Consider the following 23,134-nt stretch of genomic DNA (forward strand, 5'->3'; position numbering starts at 1 on the left):
GGGATTGCTCCTCTTCACAGAGACCCAGCATCACAAAGATGGAATGCAGGAGGTGTTCTCTGGGGAGAAAGGAGAATGGAGGAGCTGGTCTGGTTGCCTAGCAACCCTCGGTGTCCCTGGAGATGAGTCACCATGGAAACAGTGAGGCCAGGCAGCGGGGGAGGGGCAGGTCTTCTCCATCCAAGTGCAGCCGCAGAGACAAGGAAAGTGACATGGAAGTCCCACAGTTTCTCTTTTCTTTTCTTTTTTTTGAGACAGAGTTTCGCTCTTGTTGCCCAGGCTGGAGTGCAATGGCTTGATCTCGGCTCACCGCAACCTCCGCCTCCTGGGTTCAAGCGATTCTCCTGCCTCAGCGTCCTGAGCAGCTGGGATTACAGGGGCCCACCACCACACCCAGCTAATTACTTATTTTTAGTAGAGATGGGGTTTCTTCATGTTGGCCAGGCTGGTCTTGAACTCCTGACCTCAGGTGATCCATCCACCTTGGCCTCCCAAAGCGCTGGGATTACAGGCATGAGCCACCATGGTCGGCCAGGACATGAACTTTTTAAGGTTCTGGGCTTTGCCTTGAAAACCTCTATCACCAGTAGTTTGCACTCCCAAATCTGGTAACGATTTCCCTGGTTAAACTCTTGTTTCAAGAATCAGCGCAACCCCACCATTGACCAAGACCTGTTGCAGATGCTGAAAAGTGCAAGAGTATGGACTCCATCACAGATATGGGAGGCCGCTGATCCTAACTAACTTGTGGAAAGGTGACCATGCTGCACGTTTATGGAATAAAGAGAAGGCAGGTTCTACAGCCAAAAAAGAGAAAGCCACAATCGGGTTATGCGCTTCCCACAGCTCCACATAAGGACTGATTATGTATTTATTGAATCACTCCCCAGTCACTTAGGAAATGCCATGTATTAGGACCAGTTCTTAGGATGGAAGAAACCAAGCAGAAATAGTGTACATATGACTCCAGCATTCAGAATTCCCTTCAGTCCATGCATATTCTGAAGGTATTAAGGTGAGCATTACAGTGTTGATAATCTGGTTTCTCCATTGGTTTAAAAAAGTGCCTGTACATAAAATGTGTTGACTGCTAAATAAATGCATTTTCTGCCAGATATGGTGGCACACACCTGTGGTCCCAGCTACTCAACAGGCCAGAGCAGGAGAATCGCTTGAACTCGGGAGACGGAGGTTGCAGTGAGCCGAGATCATGCCACTGCACTCCAGCCTGAGCAGCGGAATGAGACTCTCTCTCAAAAACAAAAAACAAAAAACAAAAAAAAACAGAAACAGATTGGAGAATCCCTCTCCCTTCTATTAAGGAGAACATTAAGGGGATTAAACAAGGAAAACAATGTCTTATTTATTAGTAATCATTTCATAAAAATTGCGTTAACATAAAATAGCACTTTGGGAAGCCGAGGTGGGTGGGTCAGTTGAGGTCAGGAGTTTGAGACCAGCCTGGCCAACATGGTGAAACCCTGTCTCTACTAAAAATACAAAATATTAGCCAGGATGGTGGCGCGTGCCTGTAATCCCAGCTACTTAGGAGGCTGAGGCAGGATAATCACTTGAACCCAGGAGGTGGAGGTTGCGGTGAGTGGAGATCACACCACTGCACTCCAGCCTGGGCAACAAGAGCAAAACTCTCAAAAAACCAAAAAAGTTACAGTAGCCTTCTGAGGTGACAAAATTTGAGAATTACTGTGTTTGCTCAGATTCCTGAATATAGTCTTCCTGGTTTGAAGGATGGACACACGTTTTCTGATACATGATGTAAGATTGTTATGATGTTATTCAGTTGTTTCCCTGGCTCTAAATTCTCGTGAGAAATAGAAGCCAGGTGTTTCTGACTCACCGATTTTCTCCTGTGATAAAAGCAGTAAAGGAATTTCTATGGGAAGCTTGCTTGAGCCCCAGCTACCTGGACTTCCAGAGATCTCCCCTAATATCAGATAAGCTTGGCATTTCCAGAAGAGAAAGTTGAATATACGTTTTCAAGTTTACGGACCCCAGCCTAATATTCATTTTTTTGGGTGATCACGAATAAGATACGTGCCCCTTCTAAGACTCATTTTCCTTCACATATAAATGTGGTTTTGAGCCTGGGTAAGAACTTAGAAAAATGCCCAGTGCATTGTAAATACTCAGTAAGTAGTAGCTGGGGATTTGGTGGGGGGGCATTTCTACAATAAATATGAAGATATTTTTAATGTAGTGATCATGACCAAATAATGTCTAGAAAAGATGTAGTTACTTTGTATGCAAGAGTGTACCCAACCACTTAGTCATGACTGTTGAAACAATTCCCTCCTCAACACTGTTATAACACATTGCTAATTCCCTTGCTTCCCATCTCATCTGGTGATATATCTAGCTGTTTATCTGTTTTCATCAACAGGCTATGAGCTGTTTGAAAGTCTGGGCCAGGCACGGTAGCTCACGCATGTAATCCCACACTTTGGGAGGCAGAGGCAGGTGACCAGCCTGGCTAATATGGTGAAACTCTGTTTCTACTAAAAATACAAAAATTAGCCAGGTGTGGTGGCATGTACCTAGAGTCTCAGCTACTCAGGAGGCTGAGGCAGGAGAATCACTTGAATTGCTTAGACTCAGGAGTGGAGGTTGCAGTGAGCTGAGATCGTTCAGCTTGGGCAACAGAGCAAGACACTGTCTCAAAAAAAAAATTTTTTTTTTTTTAAGAAAGAAAAAAAGTTGACCGGGTGTGGTGGCTCATGTCTGTAATTGCAGCACTTTGGGAAGCAAAGGCAGGCAGATCTCAAGGTCAGGAGTTCGAGACCAGCCTGGTTAACATGGGGAAACCCCATCTCTACTAAAAAAATACAAAAATTAGCTGGGTGTGGTGGCTGGAGCCTGTAATCTCAACAACTTGGGAGGCTGAGGCAGGGGAATTGCTTGAACCTGGGAGGTAGAGGTTGCAGTGAGCCAAGATTGTGCCATTGCACTTCAGCCTGGGTGACAAGAGCAAGACTCCGTCTCAATAAAAAAAAAGAAAGCAAAAGAAAGAAAGATTAAGAGAGAGTTTTGGCTGTGTCTCTAAAATCTGTATTACTATTAGTTGTACCCATAAAGCAGGTATTTCTGTGGTTAAGCTCCTAATTCAAGAGTCAGCACAGCCCACCAGTGCCATGGTCCTGAAGGGCACATTTCTGCCATGGACTCGCCGACAGCCACGGGAGATGGTTGGTGCTCACTAACTATACAAAGGCGGCCTCTCAGTATGTTTATGGAATGAAGTGAGGCCAAGCTTCCTTGTTTTATAAACAGGAGGGAAGGGCCCCAGTTGGGTCATGTCTTGCCCCTAGACCCACAAAAAAGTCTAGTTATGCAGCAGCCCAGCAGACTCTCCCTGCCTGCTGCCTAGACAGAGCTGATTTATCAAGACAGGGGAATTGCAATAAGGAGTTTACTTCGTACCGAGCCAGCTGTACGAACGACTGGAGTTTTATTACAACTCCAATTAGTCTCCCTGAGAATTTGGGGATGGGAGGTTTTTTGGATAATTTGGTGGGCAGGGGGCCAGTGGGTTGGGAGTGCTGATGAGTTGGGTCGGGGATGAAACCGCAGGAAGTCGAAGCTGTCCTCTTGCACTGAGTCAGTTCCTGGGTGGGAGCCACAAGACCTGGTGAGCCAGTTTATTGATCTGGGTGTTTCTAGCTGATCCATCTAGTACAGGGTCTGCAAAATACCTCAAGCTCTGATCTCAGGTTTTACAATATCGATGATTTCCTCAGAGCAATCTGGGGAGGTTCAGAATCTTGGAACCTCCAGCTGCATGACTCTTGGGCCATAATTTCTAATCTTGTGGCTAATTTGTTAGACCTACAAAAGCAGTCTAGTCCCCAGGCAAAAGAGGGCTTGTTTTGGGAAGTTGCTATTGTCTTTCTCTCTATAAAGGAACTATAAACTAAGTTCAGCCTTTCCCTGGGAATGAACAAGAACAGCTTGGTGTTAGAAGCAAAATGGTCAGCTCTCTTTCGCTGTCATAATTTTCTCAATTTTGACTTTTGCAAAGGTGGTTTCAGTCATCTATTTATTCCATCACTCAACAGTCACTCAGCATAAGCCATGTGCCAGGAACATAGGAAGCAGAGAGGAAATAACAGACTGCAGTGCAGTGGCACTATCTCGGCTCACTGAAACCTCCGACTCCTGAGTTCAAGCAATTCTCCTGCCTCAGCCTCCTGGGTAGCTGGGATTACAGGTGTGTGCCACCACACCCAACTGATTTTTTTGTACTTTTGGTAGAGATGGGGGTTTCACCACATTAGCCAGGCTGGTTTCTAACTCCTGACCTCAGGTGAACCGCCTGCCTTGGTCTCCCAAAGTGCCAGGATACCAAAGTTTATTTCTTATTGGTATCATAATTCAGTGTAGCTTAGCAAGGAGGCTCTTTGCTCCCCAAAGTTCAGACACCCAGGATTTTTTCTTCTATCAGTCATTATCCCCTAGGGCCTGGAAGATTCCGATGTAATATTTTCTCTCCAGAGAAAGTGGGGTGGGGTAGAGAGGCAGAGAAAGGGAGGGAGAGAGAGTGGGGGATGGGGGGAGAGGGGGGGAGTGGGGAGTTGGGGGAAGTGGGGGGAAAAAGAGATTGAGAGAGACAGAAGGAGAATGAGTCACACCCAAGCATGGAAGGGTCAGACTTAACATTACCCACATTATTCTGCCCACACTTCATTGGCCAGGACTTAATCACATGGTCATACTGATATGCAAGGGATGCTGGGAAATGTAGTTTAGTATAGCTCTCCCAATTCTGACGTCATTGATAAGCAAACAAATGCATATTGTAACAATGCTATCATTTATCTCCTGTGAGTTTATAAAAGTGGAAAAGATTTAGGATAACCGATAATATGATTTGGAAGACTCAATATTGTCAAACATGACAATCTCCCAAAACTGATTTCTAGATGCAATACATTCATAATATAAGGAAGTTTTTTTTTTTTTTACAGAAATGAGTAAATCTTATAGGAATGGCTCTAAAATTCATATCAAAGTACAAAAAACCTTATAAAAACTATAATTATCTTGGAAAATAGCAAGATATGGAGCATCCATACGCAGTGTCGATGAGAGGATGTAAAACATACATCCTTAGATGTCTTTGATGGGAATGTAAAGCAATGCAATCTTTTTAAGTGATAATTTTGTAACATGTTTAAAAAGTTTAAGTGTATATCCACCCAATCATTCTACTTTTTTCAACGTATCTTGTAGATAGACTCCTATACATGGGCAAAGTTACGTGTGCCAGGATACCTACTGCAGCAGTATTTACTGTAACAAACTGGAAAACACATTTTCATTCATAAGGGACTTATTTAATAAGTCCATTCCTTGAAGACCTGACTTCCCTCTGCCAGGCTATTCCTCCCTGTTCTACCACCACGGCATCAGACATTCCTACATGGTTCATCAAGCATTCTGAAATTAAAATAATTCACATTGAAGAAAAACTCTTCAAAGAGTCAGGATCCAGGTCTTTGACTTTTTTTATTCTGGACCAAAAAATGTTCCAAAGATACTGTGAACCAGGCCTTCACTTGGCCTCAGGAACACAGAAATAAAAGACAGGGTCCCTGCCCTGCATGAGGTCACAGAAAGAAAAGTAAGGCAATACTTATAATACATGATAATAAAAATATATTTGTGTCAGGAGCTAAGCAGTTTTTAGATTTAAAGGAAGGAAGGATTAACACTCATCACATTTTTAGTATAAATTTAGAGGGTGCAAGTGCAGTTTCAGCTGGGCACAGTGGCTCACACTTTGCACTTTGGGAGGCCAATGTGGGAGGATTGCTTGAGCCCAGCAGTTTGAAACCAGCCTAAGAAACATAGGGAGACCCCATCTTTACACAAAATACAAAAAATTAGCCAAGTGTGGTGGCATCCCTGTAGGACCAGCTACTCTGGAGGCTGAGGTGGGAGGATCACCTGAGCCTAGGAGGTCAAGGCTATAGTGAGCCATGATCATACTACCACACTGCAGCCTGGCTAACAGAGTGAGACCTTGTCTCAGAAACAAAAAGTGCAGTTTTGTTACATGACTATCCTGTGCACTCGTAAAGTCTGGGCTTTCAGTGTAACCATCATCTGAATAGTGCACATTATACCCATTAATTTCTCATCCCTCGCTCTCCTCCCACCCTTTCACGTCTCCAAAGATTATGATTTCACAATCTAGTTCATTGGGTATATTTTACCTAATTCCCACCTCTAAGTGAAAACATGCCTTTTTGACTTTCTGATTTTGTGTTGTTTCACTTAATGGCCTCCAGCTCTATTCATGATGCTGCAAAAGACATGATTTCATTCTTTCCCATGGCCAAATAGCCTTCTATTGTGTGCATAAAACACAATTTCTTTTTTTTTTTTTTGAGACAGAGTTTCGCTCTTGTTACCCAGGCTAGAGTGCAATGGCGCGATCTCGGCTCACTGCAACCTCCGCCTCCTGGGTTCAGGCAGTTCTCCTGCCTCAGCCTCCTGAGTAGCTGGGATTACAGGCGCGCACCACCACGCCCAGCTAATTTTTTGTATTTTTAGTAGAGACGGGGTTTCACCATGTTGACCAGGATGGTCTCGATCTCTTGACCTCGTGATCCACCCGACTCGGCTTCCCAAAGTGCTGGGATTACAGGCGTGAGCCATTGCGCCCGGCCTATAAAACACAATTTCTATGTGTGATACTGTGCTAGATCCACGCACATCTCTATTTACTGTTTACGTCATCTCTGAGAAGCGAGTGTAACTTCCTTTTTACAGGGATTGATAATAGCAACAGCTTCCAGAGCACTTGACAGGTGCTAGGACTCATGAAAGGTGCTCACCTGCCTAGAATAGTTTAATCTGCACCACAACTCTCGCAGGTGAGCGCCATCGTCCCCATTTTACAGATAAAAACAAAGAGACTCTGGGAGGCCAAGGCCACACAACCCTTGAAGAGCAGGTCAGGAATCCAAATTCAGGTTCTCATGCTCCTAGTTACCAGGCTATCCCTCTAATGTGGTTTGGTGCCCAGGCATTCAATCGAATTTCGGGGTACATACTGTGGATGATGCATTTCCATGCCACCATGATGCTCTCTCAGAGGGCAAACAGGGTTACTTCTCAGCGCCTGGAGAAAGAAGAAGTGAGTGAAACATTCTCTGCTGGAATTGAGTTTGAGGGATGGACTAGATTTCATTTCATCAGAACCCTCTGGGCAGAGGGAGCAGAATGAGCTTAAATCCAGACATGTGTGTGTCACATCATGTTGTGTATGTCCATGGGGAAAGGATGGAACCTAGAGCATGTTAACACTGATGACCTCAGAAGATGGGAGGGGCAGGGGACATCTGGGAGAGACCACAGATTGTAACATAGCTCAGAAATATGTTGTCGTTTTTTTTTTTGAGATGGAGTCTCACTCTGTCACCCAGGCTGGAGTGCAGTGGTGCGATCTTGGCTCACTGCAACTTCCATCTCCCAGGTTCAAGCAATTCTCCTGGCTCGGCTTCCTGAGAAGCTGGGACTACAGGTGCCCACCATCATGACTGGCCAATTTTTGTATTTTTAGCAGTGATGGGGTTTCACCATGTTGGTCAGGCTGATCTTCGACTCCTGACCTCGTAATCCACCTGCCTTGGCCTCCCAAAGTGATGGGATTACAGGTGTATTTTTAAGTAATTGTAGAATATCGTGCATTGATGGTATTACTTACTGTTCCTTTTTTATTGAAAAAAGCCGGGCCAGGCGTGGTGGCTCAAGCCTGTAATCCCAGCACTTTGGGAGGCCGAGGTGGGTGGATCACGAGGTCAAGAGATCGAGACCATCCTGGTCAACAAGGTGAAACCCCGTCTCTACTAAAAATATAAAAAAATTAGCTGGGCATGGTGGCGCGTGCCTGTAATCCCAGCTACTCAGGAGGCTGAGGCAGGAGAATTGCCTGAACCCAGAAGGCAGAGGTTGCGGTGAGCTGAGATCGCGCCATTGCACTCCAGACTGGGTAATAAAAGCAAAACTCCGTCTCAAAAAAAAAAAAAAACAAAAAAAACAAAAAAAAAACAACCATGCTAGAGTTATGAGTGCATGATTTTTAAATCTATTTTATTTGATTGTACAAAAGGGAAAAACAAATAAACTAAATAATGAAATTTAATTTGATAACCCAAATTTGTTTTGGACTTTCTAAAAGGAGAAAATACCCATTGACTGGAGAATCTAGGCATAGAGAGGAAAAGATACGTTACACTAAAGTAATGATTGATGTTGAATACTAATTTATGGAGCTAAAATATCCAGCAGGCAGTGGAAATAAGATGTTTTAATTTTCTCTGAAGTGGTAGAATATCCTGTCTACTCATTTGTTTCTTGTCTTACATCAAGCAGAAGTGATCTTGTAACCCTTTGAGAGACCAAGTTTACACATCCCTTTCACAATGTTTCGCCAAATCTCCAGGTCCCCTTATCTGCCTGCAGACATGTTTCTTGCCACTTATATAAGGTGTTATAAATGTCCATTTCAGCATCAGTAGCCATGTGTGTCCTCGGAGCAGCTTGAGAACAGAACTTGCATCTCCTGCTGCTTCGTAATGCCAGTATCCTACACAAGTCCTGGCACCAAATAGGGGTTCCCAGGTGTGTAAGAACAGATTTGAAATGAATGTTACCTTTAAGTGACCTTCCCAAGCCTCAGTGCACTTTCCTGAGTTTTCACTTCAATTTCCTCTCTAAATCCACAGAGGTTAGGACAGCCCTCTTAGGTCTATCTCTCGTATTTAAGTTGGTTCTTCTGCTTGCTGCTGGCTTGTAGGGCAGAGCTCCACTGGCAGCCCAGAGAACACAGAGATGGAGACATGAGGAAAGACCAGGGAGAACTCATTGCTCAAGATCAAAGACAACTTTTCCCAGCATGTCTGAAATACGCAGAGGTCACCGAACTCATGGACCAATGCCTCACGTCACTGGTAGGTTCTGCCAGGTCCAGAGGCAGAAGTTGAACTTTTCGGTCCCGAAAGTCTCCATCAGGAAGGAAAAGAAAGACCTGCCTCACCTAAGCTGAGAGGTAAGAAAGTAAGATCTTCTGATTTGGTGGGAAAAAAGAGAAGATAAGAAAAGTCTTCCTTTTTACAGGACATTTATGGACTGCTAGACACTGTCTGGGTGCCAAGGAGACTTTACTGGAATTAATACAATCTTATGAAGTCAGGGTCACTATTTCCACACTGAAGACTAAGCCATGAGACCCAGAAGCGTGGAGCCCTTGTCTAAAGTCACAAACTAGTTGTAGACAGAGCATGGCATGTAATTGGTTCTGTTTGATCCCAAAGTTCTGCTCAGTATATTTCAAACTGAGAATTACACAATCAATTTATTGGGTGAATATTAGCATTAAAATTAACATAGAATAGTAAAGGTAAGTGTTGTCTAGTTAGACTTCTGTATTATTGCGTATGTGGTGTTTATGTGTGTGTGTCACTATGACTCAGCCACAATGTGAAATGTATTTCTTATTGTGGGGCATAGTTAAAATACTACAGGACTGGCCAGGTGCAGTGGCTCATGCCTGTAATCCCAGCACTTTGGGAGGCTGAGGGAGGTGGATCACCAGAGGTCAGGAGTTCGAGACCAGCCTGACCAACATGGAGAAACCCCGTCTTTACTAAAAATGCAAAATTAGCCAGGCATAGTGGCACATGCCTGTAATCCCAGCTACTTGGGAGGCTGAGGCAGGAGAATCATTTGAACCCTGGAGGCGGACGTTGCAGTGAGCTAAGATCATGCCATTGCACTCCACCCTGGGCAAAAAGAGCAAAACTCCATCTCAAAAAAAAGAAAAAAATATATATCGATGATACTATATCTAAATTTCCCAGAACATACTATACAGGCAACAAATTAAATCTATAATTATGTAGTATCTTTTTACTTTTGAAGGAAATGTCTTCTTAAGCAATGAGTAATTCAGGATTAGGAAGGTCACGTCACAAACTTCTCTGGGGGGGAAAAACAAGTCAATCATGACTATATCTCAAGTTCTAGGTGCAATTAAGCCATGACAAATGTTTGTAGAACGGACTGAAAATCTTTGAGTCATCCCCAAACAGCCCAATACCATTTAAGATACTCTGTCAGTTCTTCAGCAGACTAATTAGGGGCATTCTAGGGCATCTGACATTATCAGAGAAGCAAGGCAACACAAGTTTTATGAGGAAGTTAAATTATTAACGGGGGTAGACATAAAAAAAGAAAGCAGAATCAGTACCAGGGATGAAGTGGAGCAGAGAAAGAAGTAATTCCACCACGGCGGGAGACTGGTAGGAATCTATTTCAGCACCAAGGACAGCAGCAGCAGCACTAAAGACAAGGCAGCTGTTCGACCCATGTTCAGGACCAAGGACAGCGGACAGACCAGGTGACTTTGGGCAGAGGTAAGAAGCGCATCCACCCCAGTCAGTGCAGAAGTTGGGTTGAAAAAACCTTTAAGCACCAGCTTGGAGCATCGCTGTGCTCATCTGAAAAATGGGGTATTGTGCACTAAGATGAAAGTTCCACCAAGAATATGCCTATCACCTCGTGCTGAACTGCTTTCATGTAATTATAAAATAACAATAGTAATGAGAATAAATAATTTATTGCCTTTATATTATTCAACATTTTTTCATCTCTTACTTGAGGAGGACTATCTTAACAATCTTCCCTATCTTTGACTAAACCAACAGACTTGGAAGCATTCTTATTTTAATTTAAACATGAGAGAAATTTAAATTAAATTTCCTTAATGTAATTTAAACTTCTCACGTTTAAGTTAAATTTTTATTTAATATTTTTAGCATCATTTTCTTAAAATTTTCACATATTTAATTTAAATTAAATTTCATTCACTTAAAATTTAGCATTATTTTCTCCCTTGAAAATGTTATTTAATTTAATTTAAGGAAAATTTAAACATGTGAGAAATTAAACACTTTTAAAGAAGAAAAAAAGCTGAAATGAATGAGGAAATGTTGAAGCATGAGAGAAAGAAAATAGTATTTTGATTCAAAGAGATCTTGGTAGCCACACTTGAGTGTGATTTTGGCCATGTTTTAAAGAGGGTAGGATATTTATACCAAGTGCATAAATATGTTGGCAAAATTTCCAGAAGAACCTATAAGAAATGGTAGCTGTTATTACCTCTGGAGAACAGAACAAGGATACTGGAGTGAGAAAGTTACTTTTAAATTTTATTTTAAAAATTAACATGCAAAACGTTGATTTTTGGCAGTTATACAAATTTTAACATATGAAGAAGCTACTTTTTTTTTTTTTTTTTTTTTTTTTTGAGACGGAGTTTCGCTCTTGTTACCCAGGCTGGAGTGCAATGGCGCGATCTCGGTTCACCGCAACCTCCGCCTCCTGGGTTCAGGCAATTCTCCTGCCTCAGCCTCCTGAGTAGCTGGGATTACAGGCACACACCACTGTGCCCAGCTAATTTTTTGTATTTTTAGTTGAGACGGGGTTTCACCATGTTGACCAGGATGGTCTCGATCTCTCGACCTCGTGATCCACCCGTCTCGGCCTCCCAAAGTGCTGGGATTACAGGCTTGAGCCACCGCGCCTTTTAAAAGTGACTTTTACATAAATATTGAGTAGATGCAAAAGAAAATGTGCAACATGGGTTTAAGGCATAAAAAAAGAACAATGCAATAAATCCCGTGTGCTCATGAAACATTTTTTTTTCCTTTTTGAGAGAAAGTCTTGTTCTGTCATCTAAGCTGGAGTGCAGTGGCATGATCTTGGCTCACTGCAACTTTTGCTTCCCAGGTTCAAGTGATTCTCATGTCTCAGCCTCCTGAGTAGCTGGAATTACAGACATGCACCAACATGCCCTGCTAATTTTTGCAGTTTTAGTAGAGACAGGGTTTCACCTTGTTGGCCAGGCTGGTCTCGAACTCTTGACCTCAAGTGATCCACCCAGGGCCAGGCGCGGTGGCTCACACCTGTAATCCCAGCATTTTGGGAGGCCAAGGTGGGTGGATCCAGAGGTCAGCAGATCGAGACCATCCTGGCTAACATGGTGAAACCCTGTCTCTACTAAAAATACAAAAAATTATCCTGGCATGGTGGCATGTGCCTGCAGTCCCAGATACTCAGGAGGCTCAGGCAGGAGAATTGCTTGAACCCAGGAGTTGGAGATTGCAATGAGCTGAGATCACGCCACTGCATTCCAGCCTGGCAACAGAGCAAGACTCTGTCTCAAAAAAAAAAAAAAAAAAAAAAAAGAAAAGAAAAAGAAAAAGAAAAAAAAAGATCCACCCACCTCAGTCTCCCAATATGCTGGGATTACAGGCGTGATGATTAACCATTTTAAGAGCACGACCACTCTATGTGCTCGTCCTGCCCCAAAGGGCCCACTATCCTGAATTTTGGGCCCATCACTCTACTGCTTTATTTTAACACATACCTTTTTTTTTTTTTTTTTTATAAACAGCCTATTTTGAAAAATTTTTACAGGTTGACTTTTATATAAATGAAACTATACTGTTTGCATACTTCTATAACTTGCTTTTCTGGCTCAGAATTATGCCTCTGAGATTGATTCATTCATGATGTTAGGTGGGATTAATTCATTTATTTACGGAATAGCACTTCATTCTATAAAGAGATTACAATTTGCTTATGAATTTCACTATTAGACACTTGGGCTGTTTAAAGGCACTGTTCTCTTTTCTGCTAACGAAACAGTGCTACTAGGAATGTTACTCTGAAAGATGCTTCAAAATATAATTTCTGGGCCATAGCCAAATTTACACTTTACCAGACAGACAATGGTTATGTCTTTCTGAAGTGATCACACCAATATCAACTCCCACAAGTGGTGCATGCATGTTCCTATTGTTAAGCTTAATATTTTCAGATGTTTATATTAACATCAGGTCTATAGGGATAAAACGACATCTAATTTTGGTTTTGATTTTTGTTTTCTTGATTTCTAATGAGATGAGCATGTTTTCGTATTTTGAGTCATTCTTTGGTGAGGTATACACTCAGGCCTTTTGACCATTTTTCCACTGAAACAACTTTTGCATACTGATCGACCAATTTCTTAGTATTTCTGTACAGAGATTGTTTGTCTCTTTTATATGTATTGCCAATATATTCTTCTAGTTTGTGTCCTTTCTTTTCTTTTCTTTTTTATTTTATTTTATTTTTTTTTTGAGATGGAGTCTCGCTCTTGTTACCCAGGCTGGAGTGATCTTGGCTCACCGCAACCTCCACCTCCTGGGTTCAGGCAATTCTCCTGCCTCAGCCTTCTGAGTAGCTGGGATTACAGGCACGTGCCACCGTGTCCAGCTAATTTTTTTTTGTATTTTTAGTAGAGATGGGGTTTCACCATGTTGACCAGGATGGTCTTGATCTCTTGACCTTGTGATCCACCCGCCTTGGCCTCCCAAAGTGCTGGGATTACAGGCGTGAGCCACCACGCCTGGCCTTTTTTGTAATTTTTTTGATGATTAGAATTTTTAAATTTTAAAAAAGACAAAGTTTAAATCGTTTTGCTTTATTGTTAGTGTTTTCTATAAACCCAAGGCCATAAAGGTATACTTCCACAGTTTTCTATAATTTTAGAGATATTTCATGTTACAATTCTAAGTTAGTTCACCTGAAATTGATTTTTCATGCATCTGGTACGATGCCTGTTTTTGTTCTCTTTTTGTTTCATTGTGCAGATGACTGAATACACAAGAACCATTCATTTAAAAGTTTATCCTCTTCTCCGTTTATCTGTAATACAAGTTATGCCATCAATCACAGCAGGCATGCAAGTGTGCTTCTGGGCTTTGTTTCATTTTATTGCCCTGTTTGTCAGCCTCTGAAACTTAATGCACCTGGGAGGGTTAACTGAGAAACTAGAACTCCAAGAGAAGAATATGTATTGGGGTGGATATGCTGTCTCAGAGAAGCAGATTTTGCTCAACACATGGATGGGAAGAAGCTTAATTTCCTCTTCCTCTGCTTTCTCTATCCCTCACCCACTCTAGTTTTCATTTGCTTTAAAAATGTTAAGTTCACTCCTGACTCAAGGTTTTTTTGTTTTTTGGTTTTGGTTTGGTTTTTTGAGATGGAGTCTCACTCTGTCTCCCAGGCTGGCATGTAGTCATGCAATCTCGGCTCACTGCAACCTCCGCCTCCCAGGTTCAAGCAATTCTCTGCCTCTGCCTCCTGAGTAGCTGGGATTACAGGCACCCGCCACCATGCTTGCCTAATTTTTGTATTTTTAGTAGAGACAGGTTTCACCATCTTGGCCAGGCTGGTCCTGAACTCCTGACCTCATGATTTACCCGCCTCAGCCTCCCAAAGTGCTGGGCTCACAGGTGTGAGCCACCGCGCCCGGCTCAACTTAAAATTTTTTGCACTTACTTTCCTACTCTGCCCGGAACGCCGTTCCACCTCCATGCTCAAAGAAGCTGCTTCTGATGGTGCATTCTTCAACAGCCTCCTCCAGATGTTGCCAAGCATGCCCACGCTGATGTGTGGTCTCCTTAGCAGGGATCCACTGAAATTTTCTCATTGTTACATTTGTGTTTTTGTTTTTCTTCTCTCTCTTACCACCTAGAAATCCCAAAAGGTCATGGACATTGGTTTTGATTACTGTTAGATATTAGGCACCTGGTACATAGCATACACTCAATACTGTTTTGCTGTTGAATACACACGACAGGTGATAAGTACCGAGTGATCAGGGGTAAGAGTAAACAGCCTACTCTTCATGTCTCGTGGCCCAAAAGTCAGGCCAGATCCCAGTATTAATGGCTTCCATAGCCCCATCCCTTGGAACAGGTCATTTACTGTATAAAAGTGTGTAAAATAGGCCGGGTGCTGTGGCTCAAGCCTGTAATCCCAGCACTTTGGGAGGCCGAGGCGGGTGAATCACGAGGTCAAGAGATCGAGACCATCCTGGTCAACGAGGTGAAACCCCATCTCTACTGAAAATACAAAAAATTAGCTGGGCATGGTGGCGCACACCTGTAATCCCAGCTACTCGGGAGGCTGAGGCAGAATTGCCTGAACCCAGGGGGCGGAGTTTGTGGTGAGCTGAGATCGTGCCATTGCACTCCAGCCTGGGTAACGAGAATGAAACTTCATCTCAAAAAAAAAAATGTGTAAAATAATACTTTTTAGTACTTGGTAGAGTACTAAAAATAAATTGATCTCTATGTTTAGAAACCCATCCCAGTTCAGAGACATATACATGATATATGGAGTTTATTTTCCTAACCAAAAAAGTGCTACACTGTCTTTGTGGAAGGAGTTGGCTTTAGAAGAATTCAGGGAGGAAATTTCTCATTCATCTTTTTAGAAAAACAATTACCACTGGCACTTTTTTTTCTAATACATAGTGACAAATTTCCTCCACAAATTCAACCCAAGTAAGAGAGGTACACATTTCAGAATAAGGGACCTGCGAGGCTTTCTTTATTTAAAACAGTACAGATTGACAGTCAAATAGAATAAATAGCTTTTTTATTTTTTTTTAGATGGAGTCTTGCTCCATCACCCAGTCTGGAGTGTAGTGATGGGAATCTCAGCTCACTGCAACCTCTGCCTCCCAGGTTCAATTGATTCTCCTCCCTCAGCCTCCAAGCAGCTGGGATTACAGGTGTCTGCCACCATGCCAAGCTGATTTTTGTATTTTTAGTAGAGATGAAGTTTTGCCATGTTGGCCAGGCTGGTCTCGAACTCCAGACCTTAGGTGATCTGCCTGCCTCAACCTCCCAAAGTGCTGGGATTACAGGTGTGAGCCACGACACTCGGCCAGAATAAATAAGTTCTGATGCTCTATTACACAATAGAGTGACTATAGTTATCAATATTCTATTGCATATTTCAAAATAATTAGAAGAGAGGATTTTGAATGTTCTCACCATGAGGAAATTATAAAGGTTTGAGGTAATGGATATGCCAAATACCCTGATTTGATTATTACACAATGTATACATGTATCAAACATCACATTGTACCCTATAAACAGGGACAATTGTTACACATCAATCAAAAAGAAGATAAAACTTTAAAAATTAAAAAATAGCGCAGAAGACCCCTGGAGTCTTGGGACATTTTTCAAAAGTTATGAGAAAAAAAAACTGACCTAGAAAGAACCACTTAAGGTTATCAAAAGTCAGGAAATAATAATCATTTATCTCTTTGTAAAGCACCTCCTCATTACCACGTTTCATATCTAAAAGAATGAAGGATTTCATGGGAAGAGGTTTCAGCTCCATTTTATACATAAGGTAACTAAATGGGTCTCTTAACTAAAAGTTATGTCTTGCCTAAGATCACAGATGTAAAGTGTTGCTTCTCTCTCTCTCTTCCTCCCCCCTCCCCCCACCCCCTCCCTTCCTTCCTTCCTTCCCTCCCTCCCTCCTTCCCTCCCTCCCTCCCTCCCTCCCTCCCTTCCTTCCTTCCTTCCTTCCTTCCTTCCTTCCTTCCTTCCTTCCTTCCTTCCTTCCTTCCTCCCTCCCTCCCTCGGCTCTGCTGCCCAGGCTAGAGTGCAATGGCGTGATTTCAGCGCACTGCAACCTCCCGCTCCCAGGTTCAATCGATTCTCCTCCCTCAGCCCAATTAGCTGAAATTACAGGCGCCTGCCCCCATGCCCAGCTAATTTTTTGTATTTTTGGTAGAGATGGGGTTTCACCTCCTTAGGATGGTCTCGATCTCCTGAACTTGTGATCTGTCCACCTCAGCCTCCCAAAGTGCTGGGATTACAGGTGTGAGCCACCGCGCTCGGCCAGGTGTTACTTTTCTGCTTCTAGTTTTGCAATTTTCCAGTTGCTCCTCGCAGTGTTTCCTGACAAGAGTCAACCCACAGCGTTTCCTGAGCTCCAGGGGAGCCTACCCGTTGCCCTTCTGCACGGACTCGGTCTCTACCAGCCTGTTTCTTTCTTCACTTAGATGGAGAGGTCACCGGAATTGGCCAATATGTCCGGAAGCCAGGATTTTATCCTGCTGGGCTTGTCCGCCAGGCAGGACGTACGAGAGGCCCTGTTTGTCCTCTTCCTGACTCTCTACCTGCTGACGCTCCTGGAGAACACGCTCGTCCTCCATCTCGTCCGCAGGCACAGCCGACTCCGCAAGCCCATGTACTTCTTCCTGGGCAACCTCAGCGGCCTGGAGCTGTGCTACGTGTCGGTGACCGTGCCCAGCCTGTTCGTGGGGCTGTGGACTGGGCCCTGCCGCGTCTCCTTCGCAGCCTGCATCGTCCAGCTATTCTTCTTTCTCTCATTCATGGGCACCAAGTGCACCCTGCTGGCCGCCATGGCCTATGACCGCTACGTGGCCATCTGCCGCCCGCTGCGGTACCCGCTGCTCATGCGGCCCCAGCGGTGCCAGGGCCTGGCCTTGACCTCGTGGGTCGGGGGGCTGCTGGTCTCGGTGGCCAAGACCACCTGCATGGCCAGCCTGCCCTACTGCGGCCCCCGCGTCCTCCACCACTTCTTCTGCGACGCGCCCCCTCTGCTTCACCTGTCCTGCGCCCACGCGACCCTGAAGGAGCTGGTGGGCCTCCTCTCTGGCAACCTCATCCTCGGGGGGTCAGTATTCGTCGCGCTGGCGTCCTATGTGGCCATTGGCGGGGCCGTGCTCCGCCTGCCGTCAGCAGCCGCCCGCCGAAAAGCCCTCTGCACCTGCGCCTCGCACCTGGCGGTGATGGGTCTCTTCTACGCCCCGGTCCTCTTCGTGCATTCCCGGCCCAGCCGCCTGCAGCCCACGGACTTCACCACGGCGCTGTCCGTCCTCTACACGGTGGGCACCCCCGCGTGCAGCCCCGTCATCTACTGTCTGCGGAACGCGGAGGTGCGCGTGGCGTTGCGGGGAACGCTCTGCCCAGGCCGAGTCTCAGTCAGAGCACGTGGCTTCCCGCTCCGGATTTAAAATGCTGAGGCAGGCCGGGCGCGGTGGCTCACGCCTGTACTCCTAGCACTTTGGGAGGCCAAGGTGGGTGGATTACTTGAGGTCAGGAGTTCGAGACCAGCCTGGCCAAAATGGAGAAACCCTGTCTCTACTAAAAATACAAAAATTAGCCGGGCATGGTGGCAGGTGCCTGTAATCCCAGCTACTCAGGAGGCTGATGCAGGAGAATCACCTGAAGCCGGGAGGTGGATGTTGCAGTGAGCAGAGATCGTGCCACTGCACTTCAGCCTGGGTAACAGAGTGAGACTCCTTTCAAAAAATAATGCTGGGGCAATGATAGACTGGATAAAGAAAATGTGCCACATATACATCATGGAATACTATGCAGTCATAAAAAAGAATGAGATCATGTCCTTTGCAGGGACATGGGTGAAGCTGGAAAACATCACTCTCAGCAAACACAGGAACAGAAAACCAAACACCGCATGTTCTCACTCATAAGCAGGAGTTGAACAATGACAACACATGGACACATGGAGGGGAACATCACACACCAGGGCCTGTTCAGGGGCAAGGGGAGGGAGAGCATTAGTACAAATGCAAAATGCATGGGGGGCTTAAACCCAGATGGTGCGTTGACAGGTGTAGTAAACCACCATGGCACAGGTATACCTATGTAACAAACCTGCACGTTCCGCACATGTATCCCAGAATTTAAAGTAAAATAAAATAAAATAAAATAAAATGCCAGGGCTGATACCTTCCGGGTCCCAACTTTCAAAGCCAAAAACACTTACACAAGCTTCAAAGGCAAATACAAACTTGGAGGAAAATATTTACAACTTGTAAAAAATTAATATAAAAATTAAACTATTCCACAAAAGGGAAAGTGATCATAAACAAGAAGGTTACTGATGAAGGAATGTAGCTTTCTGATAGCTTACAAAACAGTGGGCAAATTCTCCATTCATCTAGAACATAAAACACTAATTGAACATCAACCATTTGCACTTTGCATAAAGAAAAATATTGTGAAGATGTGTACGCATGTCTTCATAGGGCACAAAATATATGTATAAGAATGTTTACTGGAAAATTATGAAATTTGGAATAAACACTGCTATTCTGGAAATGATTGGAAATAACTGAAATGTCCACCAACAGATATCATTTAAATATATTATATATATCCATACTGTAGCATAATATGCAGCTATTGAGGGAATTAAATTTGACTTGTGGCTACTGTATGAAGAGATAGCCTAGGTCAGATGTTGAGTTGAAAATTTAAGAAAGCGGTACATGAGCATGTCGAAGTGTTGTAAGACAATAATGAGAGTAATAATAATTGCAATAGTTATTTATGTTCATAAATACCTAGAAGGGTTCCCAAGAGGATATATATCTAACAGTGATTACTGGGGTTTTTAAAGATGGGATCACAGGGAATTCATACTTTCTATTTTACATATTTGAATATTTTGCAATAAATTTTTATTACCTTTAAAATGCAGTAAATAGACACAAACAAGAGTAGAAATTTAAGAATGACCTTCCAGGCTGGGTGTGGTGGCTCACACCTGTAATCCCAGCACTTTGGGAGTCCAAGGCAGTGGGTCACCTGAGGTCAGGAGTTCGAGACCAGCCTGGCCAACATGGTGAAACCCCATCTCTACTTAAAATACAAAAAAATTAGCTGGATGTGGTGGTGGGTGCCGGTAATCCCAGCTACCCAGGAGGCTGAGGCAGGAGAATCGCAGGAAACTGGGAGGCAGAGACTGCAGTGAGTCAAGATCTTGCCACTGCACTCCAGCCTGGGTGACAGAGCAAGACTCTTCCTCAAAAAAAAAAAAAACAAAAAAACAATGGCCTTCCATGGAATGACTTGACTTGCTCATCATTCTGGAAGATTTTTTTTTTTAAGTGTTAATTCATGTTGATGGTCCCTCGAGGGAAGTGAGTATGTTCTGGTGGTGTTTGTGCAAGAATAAACCAGCACGTTTTAAAGAATGATTTGTTAATATATACAAACAGCCTTGAGAATCTGCATGCCCTTGCCTTCCTCAAGTGCACTTTGGGAATTTATCCTGAAACCGAAATATGAGAGATCTGGGCAAAATACTGAGGAACAAAGATACACACTCAACTCTTTGCACAAACACAACCAAACTGTTCATTAAAATAAAGGTAATAGGCCAGGTATGGTGTCTGGCTGATTATGCCTGTAATTCCAGAGCTTCAGGGGGCTGAGGAGGGAGGACTGCTTGAGCCCAGGAGTTTGAGACCAGCCTAAGTAACATAGTAAGACCAGTAAGATTCTCTCTGTCTCTGTCTCTGTCTCCGTCTCTCTCTCTCCTCTCTCTCTCTCTCCATATATGTATATATATGACACATATGCCATAGAAATGTCCAATAAACTCATGGAATGATGTTCAACTTCCATCATTAATAAAGAAATGGAAATCAAAGTAAAAAGAAAATGCATTTACATAAATCAAATTGAAAAAAAAAAAAATCTTTTGAGAAAGTCCAGTGATGACTGGATGTGGGAAAAAAGGCATTCTTTAAGGCAGGCATATGGAAGCAATGCTTTTGGAGAACAAGTTATGAATAACAGTTGAATTTGAAGTTTGCAATCACCTTGACACAGTAACAGCTGGTCTATCTTTGTACTGCAGATATAGCAGTGGTCTTTAGTGCTAGTCCACTGATATCTATAGCCCCTGACTTCCAGACACATTGTACAACTGTGATTTCCGGACCATTTGAGGGTGGGTATTGGTGATGCCACTTTGGGACCAAGGCATGTAAATTCCGATGGAAGACCCTGAAGAGCCCTCTTTTCTCTTTGCATCAGCAAAATTTAAAATTATGTCTGCTTCTTCCACATGAGTTCCTGGCCATGGTTAGCAAAACCGTGACTGCCAAACTGAACTGGACACAGGAAACTGATAAAAGCTTATTAAATTAAGACATGCATAATTCAGGGTCATTGTTCCCATGGTATCAACCAGCCTGTCCAATGAAATTAAAAAAACATTCAGATGCCTGGACAAAAGCAACGTGCAGTGTTCACTGTCCGCAGCAACAGTAAGCTAAACATAACCCATATTTATCCGTGGGGAAGCGGATGAGCCAGCGACGGAATAGCATATCTTTTGAGCCCTTAAAATGTCATGGAAATTCTCTATCAGCCTGTGTTGCTAAGTCACAGCAGCATGTCAAACCACGTAACCTGAGACATGGGGAACTTTGGAGCCTGTTGTTTGGGGATAAGTGTCTATTATCAGTTAATACAACTTCATTCCTCCCCGAAGTCATAAACAAAGCACTTTGTAAATTTTATTTCATGTAATATCATCAATCAGAAAAACTGTTAGGAAGGGACTGCCGTTATCCCCATTAAGCATGAGGAAGCTGAAGTTCAGAGAGGTGCAGTAAGTAGCTCAAGACCACACAGACAGCAGCTCTACAGCCTGGCCAACATGGTGAGACCCCATCTTTACTTAAAATGCAAAAAAATTAGCTGGATGTAGTGGTGGGTGCTGGTAATTCCAGCTACCCAGGAGGCTGAGGCAGGAGATTTGCAGGAAACTGGGAGACAGAGACTGCAGTGAGTCAAGATCATGCCACTGCACTCCAGCCTGGGCCACAGAGCAAGACTCTTGTCTCAAAAAAAAAAAAAAAAAAAAAAAGAATGGCCTTCCATGGAATGACTTGACTTGCTCATCATTCTGGAAGACTTTCATTTTTTATTTTAAGTGTTAATTCATGTTGATGGTCCCTTGAGGGAAGTGAATAGCCTCCTTCATGCCCACCGGCCTCTATGCCTTGTCCCTGCATGCCCCATGCTCTTGGACCTGCCTGCAGAATTGATCCTCCTTAGCTAAGAAGGGGTACCAGGTCTCCCCTCTGCACACCATCAGAGAGGATCAGGGAACAAAGCCACGCCTGGTTGGGAACCGCTATAGTAAGAAAATGAGTAAGATCATGTCAGCCCTTCAGTTATTCCCCGTTTTCGTTGAGTGTGTCTTACATGCTGGACACCATTCTACACACTGAAGATGCAAAGAGGGAACCAAAAACCCCTCACCTGAGAGCCCTGCCCATTTTACAGAAGAGGAGATAGGTTCTCCTAGGGCTGGCACACATGGCTAAGCTGCTACACTAAGTCATGTCGAGAAGCTCTTTTCTTCTCCTAGATGCTGGGATGTGTTTCCTTAACACAAAGACAGAGCTGCTGCCCCTGGGAGGGAAGCACCTGCAAGCTCACTATCTTCCTCACTAACGAGTTCAGTGCGTCAGAAGGTCTCTTTGCAATTCCCATCCCAGTCTCGGCCTGCCAGATCCTAATGAGCTCAGAAGCCCTGGTCCTCAGAGGCCACTAGGAGGCCAGGAAGAGGACAATTACTGCAGCCTCCACTGACCTCACCCGCTGCAGCCCCCAGACCCGCCTCGCCAGAGGACCTTACTGGGGTTCTCTCGGGCACTGAGCGAGTTAGCACAGTTCTCATCCTTGGGGAGCCACCAGAAGTTTCAACCTAATGAGGCTTTTCTTAGTGTTCAAAGGATGATTTGTTATGTTCAGCACAGGTGATTTGGGGCTCCCGGAGTTTGCAACTTCTGTTAGCAGGTGCGAGGAATCTCGCTGGAGAGAACATTCGTATGGGGCACCAGGGACTTCAGAGGGAAGTAGTTAGAGCCTTGCTGGGATCAGCAGCATTGCGTCTGTGCTGTGCTGTTTACCAAGTCAGCTCAATTATCTTCAGACTCCGAACTATGTTCATCCCGAGTAGCAATGCCGAAGACGTGTACATTCTGATGCTATGATTTTCCGAGCGAAAATTATCACTCTGTTTTACTGCATTAATTGCCATGGACACAGAATGAATCTTCAAAACCTGCAGCCCAAGCCTGAGTGTCCCTCTCCAACTCAGCTTCTCCACTTGGATGTCTCACAATCAACACAGTAAAACAAGAGCCACGGCTTCATGTCCCAGATCCTCTTCTTCCTACAGTCTTTCCCTGGCTCAAATAAATGGCATCACTATCCACCCGAGCTAACAGCCTGATACTCACTTCTCATGCTGCACAGTGGTTAAAGTTAGAGTCACGCGGCTGGGTTCAAATTCTGGCTTCTACATGTACTAACTGGATTTAGATGAAAATTTCACTGTGCCTCAGTTTCTCATCTGGAAACTGGGGACATTTTATTTATATATTTATTTAT

General features: G+C 43.9%; 1 protein-coding gene across 1 annotated transcript; it reads left to right on the plus strand.

Annotated features, from left to right (window-relative positions):
- The first annotated feature begins 16 nt into the window (after positions 1 to 16).
- Positions 17 to 18,650, plus strand: LOC118150250 (olfactory receptor 6Z7-like). Its single transcript, XM_035286328.3, has 3 exons — positions 17 to 1,015; positions 8,822 to 9,073; positions 16,948 to 18,650. The coding sequence occupies exon 3, from the start codon at positions 16,948 to 16,950 to the stop codon at positions 17,923 to 17,925; it is 978 nt and encodes a 325-aa protein (XP_035142219.1). The 5' UTR covers positions 17 to 1,015; positions 8,822 to 9,073; the 3' UTR covers positions 17,926 to 18,650.
- Positions 18,651 to 23,134: the final 4,484 nt, after the last annotated feature.

This window comes from Callithrix jacchus, chromosome 22 (genome assembly GCF_049354715.1).
Source record: "Callithrix jacchus isolate 240 chromosome 22, calJac240_pri, whole genome shotgun sequence".
NCBI classification, from domain to species: Eukaryota; Metazoa; Chordata; class Mammalia; order Primates; family Cebidae; genus Callithrix; species Callithrix jacchus.